At 53.6% G+C, this 19135-nt stretch overlaps 1 protein-coding gene across 1 annotated transcript; it reads right to left on the reverse strand.

Annotated features, from left to right (window-relative positions):
• Positions 1-634: 634 nt before the first annotated feature.
• On the reverse strand, positions 635-10232 carry MMP11 (matrix metallopeptidase 11 (stromelysin 3); the record flags this gene model as incomplete). Its single annotated transcript, XM_009702969.1, has 7 exons — positions 635-768; positions 2021-2278; positions 3667-3880; positions 4201-4448; positions 7443-7576; positions 8591-8734; positions 9982-10232. Coding segments are annotated over 7 exons (1383 nt in total), but the record flags the coding sequence as incomplete, so codon positions are not given.
• Positions 10233-19135: the final 8903 nt, after the last annotated feature.

Here is a 19135-nt window from a genome sequence, read left to right on the forward strand (position 1 = left end):
GCCCCTTGTCTATATACAAATCAGTATAAAATCCTAATGCATACTAGGGATACAACATAAAACCAGGCGTAGGGCTGTAGCAGGGTCCTGGCAGTCACCACTGCAGCCCCGGTGAAGTGACCCTGGCAGCAACCGCACATCTGCCTTCCTCTGCAGGTATAGTCAGTGTCCTTCAAAGCCCCTGGCTATGGCTGGGGGAGATGTCTCAGTGGAAGCCTTCCTCCCAGGCCAACATCTGGAGCAGCAAAGGGCTGCTGTTGTGAGCTATGTAAACATAGGAAATGCCATCGGATCAGTTCTATGGGATGGGGTCTGGGTTAATTAGGAGAGGGTGATCCCGTTCCAGGCTGGCTTGATGGCTTTTGGGATGCTATTGCTAGAAGAGCGTGGCCACATTAAGGGTTTCGTGGCTGCTCTTGCCTGCAAAGAACACGGCAGATGCTTTTACATTGATAGCAACTGAAGCTGGGGCTGCTGGATCTGGAGAGGAGCAAACTGTCACTTCTTGTGACAGACACCTGTTGTGTCAGATGCTGAGCCTGGAAGGAAGCCAGGAATGGCAGAGGGAACCCTCTGTGTGGCTGCTGCATGTAAGGGTGATGAAAGGGGACCATGGAGGACACAGGCATCCCCCTCATCTGAAGGAGTTGGAGGAAGGTGTACAGCTGAAGAAGTCCTGGCTGATCTGGCGTGGGTAGCCCTCCAGCACTTTCACCTGGACTGGATCGAACTTCCAGTAATCTTGGCCTCTCAGGAAATAGGCAAAACCTGTGGGTGAGAGAGGAAGGGTTAGAAGAGACAGGGTTTGCACGGCTCAGAGCTCTTTCCTAGCATTTTGTCTAGCTGACGCTCTGCAGCATGTGCAGTACAAAAAGTGAGCCTGGAAGAGGCAGGAGATGCCGCTAGATTCATTTCACTTGAACCCAGGCTTGTGGCTTACACTGTTCTTTCACACTGTTTTAGTTTTGATGGGAGAGTAAACAGGATGGACTTTATTTTATATTCCTGGTCTTAAATGTGCTGTACCCATGTAGTGACCTGGCCCTGAGAGGGCAGAGGACACCTAGGATGTGAACAGGGCCTGTGACAGGGAGCTTGTGAAGACCTGCTACAAGGCATCTATTACTGTGGGGAAGCTGCCCTGGGATTCAGGCTCTGGAAACAGCAGGGAGCCATTCCAGCACATCCTTTGGGAGGGAAGAGGCAGTCACCGCACCTGTCATCCCAAGCACCGTGGCTGTCCCCAATGTTTCTGTGGCACTGCCATATTGTCTTCAGCATGGGGCACATCTGGGAGGACTAGGCAATACCAAAAGCAGCCTGTTCATCCAGGACAGCTGTCGAGGCTGAAGCATGGGCAGTGTTTCTGCTGTCTTCTCATCATTTTCTTTGTCGGGAGCGGTAACAGCTGGGTAGGACTCTGTGACCATTTCTTGGTCAGAAGTTTGTATTCTCTCTATCAGACACTTAACTGTTGATTGTTGCAATTAATAATGATAAAACTTCTCACTTTTATGAGGGAAGCTTCAGTTTCCTACCCACTGGAGGGAGCTGCCTCTCTCTCTCTACACTATATGGCATGTTACTAAGAAAGGAGGCTGTAGCGAAGTTTGGGTCGGCCTCTTCTCCCAGGCTACTAGTGACAGGACAAGAGGGCATAGTCTGAAACTGCGCCAGGGGAGGTTCAGGCTAGAAATGAGGAGGCATTTCTTCACAGGAAGGGTAGTTAGGCATTGGAATGGGCTGCCCGGGGAGGTGGTGGAGTCCCCATCCCTGGAGGGGTTTAAGAAAAGACTGGACGTGGCACTTAGTGCCATGGTCTAGCTGACATGGGGGTGTTAGGACAAAGGTTGGACTTGATGATCCCAGAGGTCTCTTCCAGCCAAACTGATTCTGTGATTCTATGGCTGGGAAGGCGCCACTACTACCAAATGTCTACATCTGCCCGGTTTTTCCAGCTGGGCAGTGGTGTCAGCCTAAGCACCCACCCCAGAGCAGGCCATGTCCCTGCTACACTGACCAAACTCATCCTGAAAAGCCGCGTCGATCTCCTGAGGGACGCCGCGCCAGTCGGCCATGGTCCGGGGGTAGATGTTGTCCACCTGGCGGGTGTGAGGGTTGAAACGCCAGTAGTTGCCTCCACTGAAGATGTAGATCTTGTTCTTCTCAGCCCCCCACACCAGAGCTGCCTGCACAGGGGATGCAGGGAGGCCCAGCTCCACAATTGGGGTGGGACCAGATACCCGTCTCTCGCCATCGTAAATCCAGTACTGAGAATCTGGCAAGGAGACAGAAAAGGGAGACAAAGGGTCAGAAGCTCTTTGGTGTCTGATAATTTGGCAGTGCAATGCGCAACTGGAGCTGGTGCCTTGGCAGAGCTCCCAGGGAAAGCTGTGCCTGAGAGGCAAAAACCCCGCCAGTGTCCTGGATGCTGTCACTGACGGGTGCCCAAGGTGCCATCAGTGCAAGGAGTTGACTTCCCACCTTGGTCCAACCCCTAGGGTGTCAGTGGTGGGACGAGAAGGACCATTTTAGCAGCTGTCTTTTCTCCATTTGTGGAAGTTATAATAACAGACTTGGCTGGAGGGACGAGCCCCTACCCTGCAAACTCGTTGCTTGGAGGAGGACGTACGTGGGCATGCACAGGCATAAAGGGGGCACGCGGCTGTAAAGGAGCAAGCTGCAGAAACCGGGGAGAAATTGCCAAGCTGAAATAGAGACTGGAAACATATTTCCAGATTAGATTAAAATGGGAATCTCTGTAATTAGCCTATGGCATATAATACTTTCCCCTTATCTCATTTTAACTCGTGGCAGGAGCCTGCCAATTTTAGCACTGTAGGTCCTTGGGTGCAGGTCAGGTGCTAAGTAATCTGTTTACGCAGGAGCACTGCCTGCAGAGCCGCGTGGTGTGCTTTCTGGCACTCAGTCTCGTGGGGCACAGATGGGGTGTGCACGCCCAGGGCAGCTGGGTACCTACGTCATTCTGCATCCCTGCTATTAAATTTAAACTTGGAAAGAGCATTAAAGAAAACTGAAGAGCTGAAATAGGGTTTGTTGCTGGCTTTGAACTCCAGAGACGGGCAGGAGGAGGTTTGCTCCCATCATGGGTGATTGGTTTTTAATCCCTGTGGTGGCTGGAGGTTGCCTGGCTCTGCACACAGGCTCCCTGCAGACTCATTCAGTCTCAGGGTACTACAGAAGTTCACATCCAGGTCTCTGAGGAGCCGAGAATTTGCTGTCTGTCCCCTGAGCAGGGCCTTGGGGACACAGGTGCACGAGTTTCACAACCGGTGAAGCTGCCTGGGTCTCTCTTCTGGCGCAGTGCTCCCCAGGACAGCTGGGGAGATAGAGCAAGGGTTTCCTTCCTCCTCCTCTGTCAGCAGCATTGCCAGGGCAGAGGCTCAAAACAAATGTTTGTGTTCCAGAGGCAGAGAATGAGATACTGTGGCTATGTCTAAAATAGAGGTGACTCCTCCTTCTCTCTTCCCACCTCAATATCTGCTAAAAAGTTTAAACTAAACAGAGAAGGAGACAAATAACAAGGATCACTGGATTGCTGAGGATGCCCAGGAGGTTTATCCTCCCAGGAACTTGTTGGGTCCTGAATACCCTTAAATAAAGGAGATGCATTTCTGAACTGTGTGATCCCAGTCCAGCTCTTACCTTGGAAAAACCAGATATTGCCCAGAGGGTCCTCGAAGGTGGCATCGACAGAGCTGGGGATCCCCTGCCAGTGGCGAGAGGCCAGAGCTGGGTAGCCGTCCTGCAGCTTTCCGGCTCGGAGTCGCCACACATAGCGGGACTTGAAGAAGAACAGCTCCCCTCGGATGGTGGACGCGGCGTCAAAAGCTGTGTCGCAGGCATCGGGCTGCACAGACTGCCAAAGCACAGCCGGTCAGGTGCTTGGACTCGTGGGAGCCCCCCTCACCCAGGCTGGGTTCAATGGATGGGAAGTCCCTGTGTCCAGGCAACCGTCCCGCTTTCAGCCAGTTTTGGTTGGGCACGTGCTACCCACAGATCCCCTCCCCACACATCCCAGGCTGGCTGGCAGTGCCAGCCGTGGGGTCCGGACCTGGGCTCCGCAGCATGGGTGGGAGACACCGACACCAAACCACCTGTAAGCCTGCTGCTGGCCTCCTGATGAGGACAGTGCCAGCCGTGGTGTTAGAGGAGGACACAGATGAGCTGTTCACTCACCTCCACGTTGGTGATCTCATTTGTTTCAAGGTCCGGCTGGGGCAGCTCTGCTGGCTGAGTTGGCGTTGGGTCGGGATCCAGTTTGGGTTTTCCGTAGAGGTACTGGATACCTTGCTTGTCATCCTCACTCAGGCTTAGCGGGTAGCGGAAGATGTAGAAAGGAGACATCAATGACTTGGAGACAGCCGTGTGCTGCAGGCCCAGGACGTGGCCAAACTCATGAGCAGCCACTTGCAGGAGGTCAGTGCCTGCAAAGGGAAGAGATGGGAGATGCTTTTGCCTGCTTGTGTGCGACAGGCAAGCTGTGCCTGCAGAGAGGACGCCTGGCTCCTAGACTCGCTTCTACCAGTTGCCAGCCACTGACAACGCACTGAGGCATGTTGTAGGAGTCTAACAGGAGGACAGAGAAATCTGTCTCCACTACAGTGCTCACAGGTTGTTCTTCCCAGACTTTTCCTGTGTAGCTCTACACCACGTTTGGGTTTTTTAAGAAGTCGAAGGGTATAATTAAGGAATCCACTGGTTCAGGAGCACTGTGAGTGAATTCATACACTCAGGTATTAGCCTGGGCATGTTGGTAATTTGTAATTCTATCACCAGGGGCTCCTGCACCTCATCGGCTACCAGGAAGAAAAGGGTTTTCCAAGTGCTTTTGGAAATGAGAAATTTGCACGGAGAAGGAATTCTGGCCCATAGACATAGGTGGTGGGGTGACGAGGTTGGGATTTTGTCCACCCAGCCTTGCAGCAGGTGTTGGCTACAGCTGTAGCGTATCAGGTCCCATTTAGATGGCCTCCACCGTGGAAGATACCAGTGTCGGTGAGGGAATGCTCTGGGATCAACACTTGCCGGTGGCTGTTGTCACACAGGCAGCAGAGGGAGCTCATTTATTGCTTGTGTGTGGACTGTGTCGAGAAGGTGACATTTAGAAATAAATCCATAAAAAATTATCCAGCGTCAAGGTCTGGGCCTTCTTCACCAGTTTCAAGTAGATTTATGGGAGATCATGTTTTAGGAATACATGACCTTGGAGCATCTAGAAAAGGAGAAGGGGGAAAAGTGGCTTTCAGTATGCAAAAATGTGTCATTTGGCAGGTATTGTTTAGCTCCCAATGGATCCTTTTTGAAGTTGATAAATTTCAGGGAAAGCTGGAAGAGAGGCATATTAAGCAGCAACGCTTGTGAGCAGAGGCTGTTTGTTGACAAGTCCCAGCATATTCATTCACTCGCCTTCAGCCAGAAATCCTCTGAGCTGCAGCCCAAGTGACGAGGAAGGCAGGGATGTGAGTCAGCCGGCCCCGCTGTGCCAAGCAGGATTTCCCTGCTGGCTCCAGGGAAGCAGGTCACTTCTCAGCACCTGGACGGGACGGGACAGGACAAGGGGGATGCAGCTGGGAGGAACGCCTGGGAAGGGCGGAGGGGAAGGTGAGCCCCCGTCTTCCTCCGCTGGTCAGCTTTACGTTGAAGGCCCCGCTGCGCCAAGCAGGATTTCCCTGCTGGCTCCAGAAAAGCTGGTCACTTCTCAGCACCTGGATGGGACAGGACAGGGGGGATGCAGCTGGGAAAACGCCTGGGAAGGGCGGAGGGGAAGGTGAGCCCCCATCTTCCTCCGCTGGTCAGCTTTACGTTGAAGCAATGAATTTGCACAGCACTGACCCGGTTAAATCGACACATCTAGGTCAGCTGAGAAAATGGGATTTCTATGTCAGTGATTTATTACAAACTTTCAGACACTTCTGTTTAGCTTGGCAGGCTCCTCACTTGATGCTTTCCAGTGTTGGCAGATTAGCCGTGCTATTGTCGGATTCACTGGGGGAGGTGAACAACAGCACGCCCGAAGGAGCTCTGCTGGGGACCATCACTGTGTCCCTCACAGAGGGTCCTCCACGTGGAGTCCTGCTTCCTACACGGCTCTGGGGTGATCCCAGGGAACACCTTAGCCCTCCTCGTACTTTTACTCTCCCATCTGTAAAATGAGGCTAAGGATTTCCCCATCTCACTGAGAGCTAAGTTAAAGATTTATCCATGTTTATATTGTAAAGCTCTTTTCAGTATATTAAATGGCAATTAGCTGCAAAAAGCTTTTACAACATTTATTTATGGAAGATGTAGGGGGGAAAAAAAGGCCATGGAATAGGACTGGATTCTGATGGGAACTGCTATCCATTTGCAGTTCCTGGTTTGCCTCTGACGCTGTCATTGTGGGAGAATGTAAGAAATTCTTCAACAGCACAGGCAGCCCCAACAGAGGGTGAAAAACGGCAGAGCCCACCCTTCCCTCGGGAGCAGACATGTTTCTGCAGAAAGGTCTGGTGCTCTGTGGTTCTCGGTTTGGGTCACCATGAGCAGGGTTGGAGACATAGTGGTCCTGTGCCCCGCACAGAGAGTCAAGTTGGCATACAACTGACAACGCCGCAGACTTTGGGGGAGCCCATCTGAGCCCTGAACATCAACGTGGGCAAAATGTTTGGGAAACCCCAGAGAGGCAGGGGTTCAACTTGGGCATTGTGATTGTTTCTTTGTCCCAGTAGATAAACTGGGAAGGAGGAGGAGGGGCTGACCTGGGTTAATTTTGGTGGGTCTTGCAGAAACTGATGCTTTGGGCACTGATCCAGATAGTCCTGGGCGGTACTGCAGTATCTCATGAGATACTGTGACACCAGACCCTGAGTGCCCGAGCAGAGAGCTACCAGCTTGGATCTATTATTAGCAAAAAGGAAAAAAAAAAAAAAAAAAGAGTCTTGACTGGATGTAGCGTTGTTTACGGTCAGAGCATTCCCAGGCCACAGGGACAGAGCTGGAGTCTGGGTGGTTTCCCTTTATGGACTTGTTTGAGGGCAGACAGTGAACAGTGCATGCAGGGACTGGGGCTGAGGCTGTCCTTTGGAAGACAACTGTGTCACCTGGTGCTCGAGCCTCAGTTTTCCTTCACACTTTCCCTGCTTTATTTCTAATGGCTCCTGCCAATGCTGGGTGCAATTCCCAAGTGGCGGGGCACGTGGCTAGGCAGAGGAGCCGTCTTTCCTGCTCCCTCCGCACAGGAGGAGCCCACCGGGAAGGCAGAAAAGACCTGAATACTAACAGTAGGCTTGTAAGTGGTGGGAGACAACAATGCACACCACAAAAATGATTGTTGCCTCTCAATTTTACGGGGTCCCTGTTCACACCACAATGGAATCATTTCCAAGAGCACTGATAAGCATCCTGGAGCGTCCACAGCTCCCCTTGAAACAGTACCATACCCAGGTTGTTCCCAATCGTCCAGGTCTCATCATAGTCAAAATGGACATCTCCCTCCCGGTGTGTCTTGGGGAAGAACGCATGTGCTAGGATCCCTCCGGGCCCATCAAAAGGCAAGTTGTCTCCATGCCAGTACCTGGAGGGAAGACACATTGCACCTCAGACAAACGGCCATGTACCTCCAGTGAACAGCATCGTATGGCCCAAGGTGGGGAGCCACTGCAAGGGGACAGCAGCTCTTGCTCCCATCCCAGGTTTATCCCACCAGCCCAGATCAACTATTCAGAGCCCTTCCGATTGCCACAAACTCGGTTCTGCATCAGAGCACTGAGGAAGCAGAGCTCAGTCACACGAAGCCCTGGGGAGTTCATATGTTTTCTCAGGGATGTTTCTCTTCTCCCCCTGTTCAGCTTCCAGCCCAAAGCTGACCATGGAGCCTAAAGAATTAAGGAGGTGACTGCTCAAGCCAAGTTTAAGTCGACACAGCTGAGTGGTGAGGGGATGCGGAGAGGTAGCCGGCAGCAAACCCAGCCAAACCCTCAGGTCCTCACTCAAGCCAAGCCCGCTGTTGACTAATGAAGGAAACCCATGAGAGATGTGGCCACTTTAGAGAGCTGAGGGAGGCACAGGCAAACACACAGCATGCAAATCGCATCACTGCTTGGACGGTCTCCACTGCCTTTATTAGTTTTGTGCAAACATGCAGCAGAGGGAAGTCTTTGCCCCCATGCGTATTTTGCCAAAAGTATATTTCAGACCAAGAGCCAAGATTCATTTAACCAAGAAACTATATTTGTCTTTGGGCAGACGGTTACGTCGTTCAGTCAAGGGACAGGATGGAGGACCTGAAGATGAAAAGTCAAAACAAATGCTTAGGGAAACAGCCTGTGGGCAGAGAAACTTAAATGTACCAGGAACATTAATGAACAATCAGTAATGGTACTGTGCACAGCTGCACTTACACCAAGCAGCCCACAACTGACAAAAAAAAACCCAAAAAAACAACTAGCGTCTGAAAGCAGACATGAGCCTCCATTTAAATGCCTAAGTTGTGTGCTGGCAGCTCTCTGCTCTGGTCAGAGGCTTGGGGTCTTGTGTGCAAGGTTGCTTCTCTGTCTGGGAGGAGGGTGCTGCTGCCCACCGTGCTCACCTTGTGAAATCGATGACGATGTCAGCCCGTCCCTCCTGCACCTCGGTGAAGGTCAGCGGGGTCACGTCGCTCCAGACTTTCAAAGCTTCCTCGATGGTCCTTCTCACTTTAGCTTTTACAAGTTGCCATGGGAACCTGATAATTCTGAAAGGCAACAGACACTGGATGAGGAGAGCATCAGCTGCTGTCCCACGGACACTGCTGTCAGGAAGACACCAGCTGTAGGATCAGCGTCACTAGGGCTGCCACTCTCTCTCAGCACCAGAACATCTGCAATCCATACAAGTGCTGCTCCAGCACCCTCTTCCAAGCAACATGTGCAGCAGATAAATCCCATCACTGTTGAAACCCTCTGGCTGGTGGGCCCAGAGGGTGAGCTCTCTGGAGAGCTTTGCAGATCTGTCTTTTTCTGAAGTGCTGCAACATTTCCTGGGTCTGTCCCTTATGAGTCCACCCCCGAAAGGTGCCTGGGAGTGATGTGATGTGATTTCTTCTCCTCAATCTCTGCGTTTTTTGCTTCTGGAAACCTGGGCTCGCTCAGAGCAGCTGCTGCCTCTTCTGCCCTCCTATAACATAAGCAGACTGTAAGGTCTGCCACAGAGGGAGCTTTCTTTCCCTTCCGTTAACAGTGTTGGTGTGTGTTCATCTCTGCTGTGTTTCTTTAACACCGTTGACAAAAAAAATAAAAGGAAGAAGCTTTCCGTTATCTACAGCCCCCTAACGCTATAAGGAACTGTCTCCTGCATTTAATTAAACAAAAGATGATTTACGTCCTGTCAAGGTCCATATGAGTGTGCTCACTTCTACACTTATGCCTCTGTGGGCAAATGGGGAGGTAGCACAACCCTCCTGCAAGCCTGTTGAGCCAATTTACAATTGAGAAAGTGTGGGGTGATTTGGGCAAAACTGCACTGAAGTCGTGTTTATGGGAACATCAATAACAGCTGAAGAAAAAGGTCTTTTTAAAATAAACTGTGAGGTGAGCCCGCAGTGGGGTGGCTGTAGGGGCAAAGGCACAGCAGGAGAGGGCTGGTGGTGGAGGCTCAGCTCGGCTCGGCTCGGCACGTGTCAGGGCTTTGATGTAGGGAAGTGAATGTATGTGCACGGGGGTGTTGATGCAGGACTGACCGAGGGGTGATGCAACGGCTGGCTGTGCAGAATGTGTTTGGGCAGGGGTGGGTGGGCAGCTGTGTTTATCGGAGCGTGTGCATGAGGGGATGTGGAGGTGCTGGGTATGACCCTGCTGGTGGTTCAGCATGTGGCTCCCCTGCCCCCCTGGCTGCCCCCCAGCTTCTATGGTAACATAGCATGCTGCGCTCCAGGGAACATCAGACTGAGAGGTCTGGGAGGAGAAGCAAACCAGCCTGACTCGCGTTTTGGGCCTCTCTTACTTGTAGGTGAGATCAGTCTTGTCCCAGCGTCCGCCGGAGAGGATGAACCGCTTCTGCCGGTTCCGCCCGTTCTGGCCGTCCGGCAACACTGGGAGGTCCGGCACACCGCACCGGGGTGGGTTCCAGCGTGCCGCCTGCTCATCTACACCCACAGGGAAGCCCTTGGCAGGCACACCAGTCCCCACAGCATTCACCAAGGAAGACAGCCAAGGACTCTGCTCCTTCCAGGTGTGATGCTTTCGAGACACGTCCTAAAAGGGAAAAGCAAAGCCATGACTTCGGTGTCTGGGATGAGATGTCCTGATGCAGAGTGGTGAACATCTGCCCACGGCAGTCCTGCAGCGGTGAGTTCCACCTCTGCCTGGGGCTGTTCCCCCACTGCTAGGGCACAAACTGTTCTCCACAAACATCCTCCGTCCCCCGGGCTCTGCTGCTCCAAGGCCAGGTCACACCTGGGAGGCACTGTGTCATGCCATGGCACCCCCTAAGCACTGGCCTATTTTTGATCTGCTTTTCCTTGGCAGCTGGCCGGCAGGAAATGCTTTTGCAAGCTGTGGATGAGAACCAGACCCTTCAAGAACGAAACACATCACTAGGGAATAAATTATCCCCCTTTGCCCCAAATCCTTTACTCCTTCCTGGCCCCAGGTAGAGGTGATATTAGTGGGAGGAAGCCTTTAGTCCTCAGCATACAGTTGTGTTCCCCGTTGTCACTTCCGTGGTGTCCCCTTGCTGTCCTGGCATGGCGAGCAGGCTCTCAGCATGGGTAGGGGACATTGCCAGCTGGAGAGCAGGACACGTGGATCTGGGGGGTGACTTAGCCCAGCCTGTGGGTCAGAGAGCAGCAGTGACTGTCCCTGCAGCCCCTATCGCTGCCTGAGGTCACCGATTCTGCAGAGGGAGGGACAGGACCATACCCCCTTGCCTCACTGCGCCTGTGACTCTGCCTGGGGATAAGATCACCTGGGCTCTCCCACACTTAGTTGGAAAAGCACAGTTCCTCTTGGCAACATTGATTAATGCTAATTAGCTGACTTCCATTGCTTTCCCACCTGACAGCAGGACTGTGAGGCCACGATGAAACATGACCCAAGCGTAATCCGCAACCCGCTGTGAGGCATGTGGGATGAGAGGCGCTTGGTCCCTATGGCACCATGCTGCACAAGCCAGAGGTCCAAACGCACACTTTCTGCCTGATTCTATGCAGACAAACTTAAAGGTGTTTGAGCAGCAGGAGGAGCTGCGATGCAACAGTGATGCATCTCTACTTGGACAGGCCGGCTCCATCCCACAGGGCTCCAGAGTGAGGACCTGGGGTTTAGGGGTTCCCCTTCCTTCCCCTGCAAACAGCTGCCTTCTTCCAAGCCAGTTCTCCTGGCTGCGAAGGTCAGGATGGCATGATGCCAGAGCTGCCCTGATGCCGTGTAATCCACGTGCTGCCACCACTCTGTTCCCTACAATGGGCCCATTCATGCGGGCTGGAATGAAGTGTGAAGCCCTTGGCATTAATTCCGCTACCAAGCTCCCAACTCTGCAGTGGTCCCGTGCCTCTGAGCGATGCACAGATGGAGAAAGGACCCAGGGAGGTCACACAAGGTGCAGTTTAGGTGTCCGGCTTTTCATGTGTCTGTCACCACTCCAGCCTGCTGGCTTGTCCTCCCCAGCCAGACAGACACCCTTGGTGGCTTGGCACATGCCAGCCTTTGCCTTAGAAACCATTGACCCATTCCTGGTGTCCCAGTGCACTTTCACACACCATGGGAATCGCACCATCAACACGTGCAAAGAGAGAAAGCCATTTTACGTCCTGAACAGCAGAGCCTACCCAAGCCACCAGCCATGGCACTGAGAATCCATCCAGTGCTTTACTGGAAGGAGGGATGGCTGTCCCAGGGAGTCGGCACGTGTGTGCTCCTGCTGACCGCTGGAGCCCTGCCAGGTCGGGGGTACCTGTCTCTCTAAGAGGAGCTGTCTAAGAGCCACCTGGCACCCTGCCTGGGCTGGCAGCTAGCACCTGCGAAGGACAGCTGGCAGGAGGAGCTGATAACATTCACGTCCTGGCCAACATCTTGCGCTCAGCCTCAGTGAGACCCTCTGCCAAGCACATAATGGCAGCTGTGCCACCAAAGCCCAGCCTGGAGGGCCACTCCGCTCCTTGCTCCTGGGTGTGCTGAAGAGCATCCACTGCCACCAGAGGCAGGTCCTGCTGCCCAAGGACACTGGGTGATGAATGTGTCTGGTTTCCCAGGACTAGAAGGTTCAGGACAGCCACTCTGAGACACATGGGGAGAGCAGAGATGGACCCTGGGGACAGCCCTCGCTGTGGAACTGGGAGCACTGGGAAACCCTCAGGAGTTGCCCAGGGAGGTGAGCGGGCTGAGGCTGACCCAGATGGACTTACTCCTGGTTTTTTGTCTTGGCTACGCTAAGCATATCTGCCCGGTCTCCCAGAAAGACCAGTTGTTGCCTTACCGGCTGGGGGCACAGGCATAAAGTGGAGATTATCACTCTCCTCCAAGCAGGAGCAGAGAAAGGAGGAACTGCGTGTTTCCTTCTAGCCCCGAGGGATCCCATGTTCAGAGGCAGACCAGAGGTAGGTTTTCTCTCTTCTCTTTGGTTCGCTCAAGGCCACTGGCATGAACCCCAGCTTCCAGCCATCCAAACCCCACCTTGCCTTGGGCAGGACCCTCCCTGCTCCTGCCTGCCTGCCCCTGGCCAAGACCTGGCCCTGGGAAGGGACACAGCATGGCCCCGCAAACTGCTCTGGGTGGAGGCAGGAGGCAAGACCTGCCCTGCTGCCCCGTGTGCTTGCTGTGCCCCTGGACAAACACTGTGTCTCTCCCTGTCGTCACTGCACCGACATTAGCACCATGGCAGGAAAGGGCTGGAAAATGCCACTGCAGGCACAGCCGGCAAGGGGAAGTGTGACGGGCAGAAACCGCTTGCCAAACAATCCTCAGGAGACACGTCAGGCTGGAGATTTCAGTCTCCTTGGCTGGACACACCTCGCTGCAGACGCTTCCCAAGGCTTAGCTAACGTGTCCTCTTGCTTAAGGTTGCGTCCTTCTCACCCAGTGCTGAAGCCACCCTCTCTTGGGGAGATCCTGCTTTGTTTTCCCAAGCTGTGGTATAATGCCCCAACGGTACGCTTAGGGGTTTGCTTAGGGCTGTGCTGCTGCTGAAGTTAGTAGAGACCTGTGAAGAGAGGATGAGGAGGGCACTGGCTGCTGGGTAACTATCAGGGCATCCCCACTCCTCCCATCCCACCACCAGAGGGGAAAGGATTACTGAAGACAAAAGCACAGGAAAATCCCTGCTACCCAGGGCAGGCAGTCAGACCAGCTGAGCGCAGAGCCAGATCTGAGCCTCTGGCTAAGTGTGTGCGGCCACTTGTGCTGCCCTTCCCAGCATAACCCCCAGTCAGGGGTGGCGGCTGTGCCTGGGAACGGGCAGTTTTTAGCCGAGGGAAGAGGTCAGGCCTTTGCACTAGAGACCGAGCAGCAAAATGTCTGCACAACACGGAGCGCAGAGGGGATGCCAGGCCTGAAACCCAGGGTCGAGGGCAGTGAGGAGAGCAGAGGAGCAAAGCTATACACAAAGAGGGCTGTGCTCCAGGCTGGCCACAGCTCCTCGCAAAGGAAGTGCCTCTTCCTGCGGACTTGTGACCGAAAGGCTGAGAGGGAACAGGAGGGAAAGGACAGATCCTATGGGAGAGCAGAAACCACAGCAGAGGCACAGACTGCCCACTCAGTTCCTCACAGCTTTATCAGCCTTCAAGTGCTGTGATACAACAGCCATCACTTCTGGGTCTGCTGGGGCCAGATGAACCCCAGCCAAGCTTCCCAGGAAGTGTCCCAGCCATCCCAAGGAGCAAGGAGCATCTTTAACCTCATTGTGTTGGGCAGCACTCGCCCTCCAGAGCCTCCCAGGAGGAGAAGCAGCCACAGCAGCACAGCTATAGCAGAGCATCAGCAACACTGTGTATAAATAACCTCAGGAGTGAGGCCAGTGCCTGGTACTGACAAGACTAGTGCTCTCCTCTGCCTGGGTCCATCCTCTGCTGCCTGCCCTGAACTTAAACTTGCCTCCTCTCTAACATACCTAATTACCTGGCCTCCTGCCTGCTTCTGCAGCACGGACATGAAAGGAGACCCCGCTCCCTGTCAGATGGGAGTGACTGCACAAGTTACAACATGAATCTCATCTGTCTTGGATACTTCCCCTGTCATTGGGGGCTGCTTCCATGGGCTTTCTCCCCACCTCCATGTCCCTTCTGCTGCTGCTTTTCCATTTCTCCCTGCTTTCTCCTTCTGTTACTCAGTGTTTCTCGAGCTGCTGGTGTTTGCTGCCTCTTTGGCTAGTAGCATTATCCTCCTCCCACCTATGAGCCTGCACCTCGGAGCACTCCTGCCCTTAGTTCAAGGTGTGGGGAAGGACAGCAGAGATGCTTTCCTCTGCAGTTCTCATCTCTCACCCAATTTCTGTCCACTGTTGGGTGGCTGTGCCCCCCAGGGGCTCTCAACCCCCTTAACAGGCTGCAGCAATGTTCCTACCTGAGATCAGCACTGTTGTCCTGATGCACAAAGTACCTCGGCTGGCTCTTGCCCAGCCTGCCTCTCAGCCCAGCATGGGGCTGGATTTGAAAGTGCAGCTACAGTTGGTGGTTAGTGGTAAAACTGGAGCCAGCTCCACTCTAGTCAGGTTGTGTCCCAGAAGCTGACTGGCCTCGGAAGGTGCTAATGCTGCAGCCGAAATTTCATGGCAGAAGCAGATTATGTTTGTGGTCTGGTCAGACCCTGAGCTAAGCATGCTCCTGGTCAAGGCACTCTTAGTGGAAACAATGGACCCTTGGTGGAAACAATGCCTAGGCAAAGCCACCAGATTTATTCATCCTCCCTCCCCAGGTAGGGGAGTAGGCAGAGTCTCCCAACCCCTCTGATTATGAATTTTTTGCTTACACAAAACACTTCTGCTACAGGACCGGCTCCTTTGTGCTGGGCTGCAGCCCGGTCCCACTGCAGACAGAGCCAGGGAGAAGGCAAGGCTGAGGCCAAACTTTGGCCAAATGAGGCCAAACAAGGCCAAACAAGGCCAAACGGGAGGTGCCGCAGCGCCTGGCCGTGCATACACAGTTGGAGGTTCCTCTCTGCTTGCTTCCCATACTCCGTGACACCATCAAGCGCTACCTCCTGGGGCCTGACAGTTTGTTTCCAGATTATTTGGTGCTAGTTGTTGTTGGCAACGAAAAAAGGAAAATGTTTATTTTTCCTAAGCAACATAGAACATGAAACATTATGGACTGCAAATGTTTATGCCCACAGACAGAATTAGAAGACCCAGGCTCTGATGTAACAAGAGAAAGCAAATGAATAAACACTGCGGGACTATTTTTATTATCAGGCACTTTAATTACGTGACAGTTTGTGAGTCTAGTCCATCACCAGCACCACAGCCAAGCTGCTGGTGTCACCCAAGCAACAGTTTGCCAGAAATGGGAGTACTTACAAAGCAAACAAGCCCCAGGATGCCAGGTTAGCAAAAGGCTTCAAGACCCCTTAATCTGATGGCCTAGAAATCCCCTTGAAACCAAGAAACCGCTCCAGGATGCAGCACGCTCCAGGCAGAGGAGGAAGGGGATTGAGATGTTTCGTTCATTGTGCAATTACATCCGAGCTAAGGTGAGCAAGGAGCGATCGGTGCCCAGCCCAAGGACAACAGCCAGGACATCTCCCACTGGGTACGGCCACCTGGCACAGTGCAGCCCTCTCCAGAGCTACGGGGGAATGTTCTACCCACAGGGACCGTATGCTGCTCAGATGTGCAGGCTGCGATCTCCAAACCCACAAGACAAGCACCGTCCCCCTGCCCAATCTCCTGGAGGTGTCTGGGGGGGTTTTCCCCCTCCACTAATTTTCACAGAGCCACTTTTGTGAGATGGTGATGTCTCTCTCCTGCCCAAATCCCACTAAGAAGAGGACATCTGGTCACCTGTCTGTCCTTGTGGGTCTCATCTGCACCAGGATCTCAGTGAACCTCTAAAAACATGCCTGTGGCCCTGAGTGAACCCCTGAAGTGTTCTCCTTTTCATTTTGCTGGACAGCTATGTGCAGACTCAGCAGTGCTTCCATTCACGTTACAGGCTGAGCCACTCCCACTGTAAGAATATCCAGGAACCCTTCATTTACCTGTCTGCATATTTGGGATTAGTAGAAAAGAGCTGACAGCATCTCTGGTGTGAAAAGTCTCTGCAGGACCATTTTTCCACAGAAGATTCTTTCTAAACAAGACATGCACAGTGCACCCTTCCTCAGCTCAGCCCCCCAAGTTACAGTGCCAGGGCAGGATACGCAAGGGGGAAGCAAGTAAAGTGCAGCGTGAGCTGGAGCGGGGGATCCTCCCCAACGTGCTTCTCTCCTCCCTGCTCTTTTCTCCCTCCCCAGTCCGCTTTGCCAGCCGTACACCCCAAATCTTGCCACACGGCGGGAGGTGGGGTGTGTGTTGCATATGAAAGTACAAACACAACAAACCCACTGGAGAGTAACTGCTTACACGTCTTGAGTCTCTCCCAGAGCAGGGGATATACATGCCTGAAGTTACCCCAACACTCACCGCACTATTTAAATGGCCAAACCGAAGCGTGCAAATCAAACCCTTCCTGCGGGAGCTGCCTGAGCCCTGGGCGAGGCAGGCGGCCTCCCCGGCTCCTGGGCCGAAGGGAAGGCAGCACCGTGTGAGGAACCTGCTGGGTTCAGGGCGAGAGCTGCAGGATTCGGCTCCAGAGGGATTACGCTGGCAGCTGGGAGGGTGCCCACCACTTCTCCACGGAGAGAATTTCCCAGCAAATGGACTGACTTTGATTTCCCAGGGGAGCCAAAAGCAATGCAGGAATCCAGTGTCTGCGTGTGCACTGCCCTGAGGACTGCAGACCTTTTGTTCTCAAGTTTTACAGTGGACACCAGACACAGCCTGTATTCTGCTCTCAGTTTTCTCTTTCTTTCTTTAGGCGTCAATGTAAAAGTGAAGGAGATCCACAGGGTTTGCTACAAAGAACACAGCTCCTTCTGCAACTTGCCCTGTGTAGCCTGGCTTTAAAATGAATCTTAGCCCTTGATTCCCTCCCCTCCTCAGTTACTGCTGTTGTGACTTGTGACTGGAGGACGGCACAGCCATGGTGCAGCATCCTGCTGCGCCTAGAGCGGTCCTTGCCCACCCCATCTACCAGCACAGCTTGAGGAAGTCACCGTTGTCTGTCTTTCAGGAGTGCGAGTCTCTTCTCCCAGCTCAGCCCCTCGGCTCCTTTCTCATTCATCACCGACAGCAAAAGGTGCCCAGACAGGAAATTAGCTGCTGTTAGACACAGGGAAACAATTCTTTGTGCAGAGAGCCTCCAAGTAGGCAGAGAAGCGAACACGGGATGGCACGGCAGAGCTCTCTACTAAGAGAGGGTAGAGAAGGGCTGAGGCCAGAAACTTATGCACGGGCCACTGTCAGCCCAGCAATCCCACTTCAGCTGTTCTGCGCTGACATGTGTACCCCAGCTGGGAGAGGCATGGGGTGCACTGCTGTCAACTTATTTATGCCATATGTGAGGGCAATCACCGTGATGCTGGCTTTACCTCAGAGGCAGGAGAATAACCTTCAGAAGCCTTGACACCAGACAAGGAACCCAAAAGGGCAGCTATTTGGGATGAGAGAACTGCTGTTTGAAAGAATAGGAAATCATCTGTCCATTTCCAACCCCAAACCAATGCAGCCACCATCTCTGCAACAACTGAGTGAACTACATGGATCTGAAACCCTTAGCTCCACATGGTTGGTCAAACACACAAGCACAAGGTGTTCCTGAACAAAACATACCTGTAGGAGCATCTCCTGGAGTTACTCCAGCCAAGAGGAAAGTATTAGCACTCACGATGCAGAGCATTAGCCTGGGATGAGGAAGAAACCATCTCTGGGCAGCAGACTGCCAAGTGGGGGGACCTTCTTCAGGAGTGTGGTGGTGGGTTAGATGGACCAGGAGCCTGAGCAGACCTGGACCCCTGCATTAACTCTGTGCTCTTCAGCAGTATGGTGTATTCCCCCCGTTCAAGGGATACTGGCCAAGGCAGATGTGCCCCAGCAACCTCTGCAATCAGTCAGCAGCTGCGAGCACCGGCAAAAGGAGATGAACAGTGCATGTCGCAGCTGGACCGGACCCAAGTTCAGATGGTGTGAAACGCGGGCTGGCTCTCCCTTCCCTGGGGATCCTGCACAGGTCCTTGCTGGCAGCAAGACCAGGACCAGAGGCTGTGCAGGTCCCTCCAGGAGCAGCAGCTTCACAGCTTGCACATGGCAGAGCGTGAGGCACCCACCAGCCCAGCCCACCTCCCCGCAGCAACCAGCGGTCTCCAGCCTTACGCAGGTGGAGCTCTGCGCTCCCAGCCCACCACTTGCCACGTTCAGACAGGGCTGAAATCCGCAGAGCGGTGTCGTATCTGGGACGCAGGGTGCCACCACCCGAGTGCTTGGTCTCACCTTCCTCCGAGGCAGACCGGAGCCGACCGCGGTGACATTTCATTTGGAATAATACAAGCACTTTGGGGGCCAAGGCTGCTCTACGCCAAGTCCCAGCCCACAGCATATTTAGCAGCCAAGTTAGAAAGTACTCAGATGACAGAGCTGATAATAAAACCATCGACAGAACCTGAACTAATCCCCTTGGGCTGCTACCAGGCATTTGCTCTGTCATTATTTTATGGCACACCAGCAAAGCGCATGTATATAATACCCCAATTACGCACGCACACTCTCCCAGCACAAGGAGCTCTCTGTCTTCTCCTGTCCCCCGAATCCCTCGCACGCCGCTGCTCTTCTCCGACAGCGGCCGGCCCTGCTGCTCCCGGCTCCATCCCAGGTGCTGGGATCTGGCAGGCATGTACGGGAAGAAAGAGCCCTGCTGCTCCCCTCCTGCCTGCGCATTTGATCCATCCCTTTAGTCTCGTCTCCCCGTAACACTCCTTGGAATTGCCAGCACAGCGTGTAGGGGGGTGTTAGCAGGGCAGCGAGAGCTCTGCTGCCTTTAAAGGAAAGGGGGATCCCGTGTCCTCTCGTAAACCCTCGTTTGTCCCGGTCCTTGGTTTTCCCTTCCTCGCTCCGTAGAAGGGGAGCACACCCT

This window comes from Cariama cristata, unplaced genomic scaffold (genome assembly GCF_000690535.1).
Source record: "Cariama cristata isolate BGI_N322 unplaced genomic scaffold, ASM69053v1 scaffold15416, whole genome shotgun sequence".
Lineage (NCBI taxonomy): Eukaryota > Metazoa > Chordata > Aves > Cariamiformes > Cariamidae > Cariama > Cariama cristata.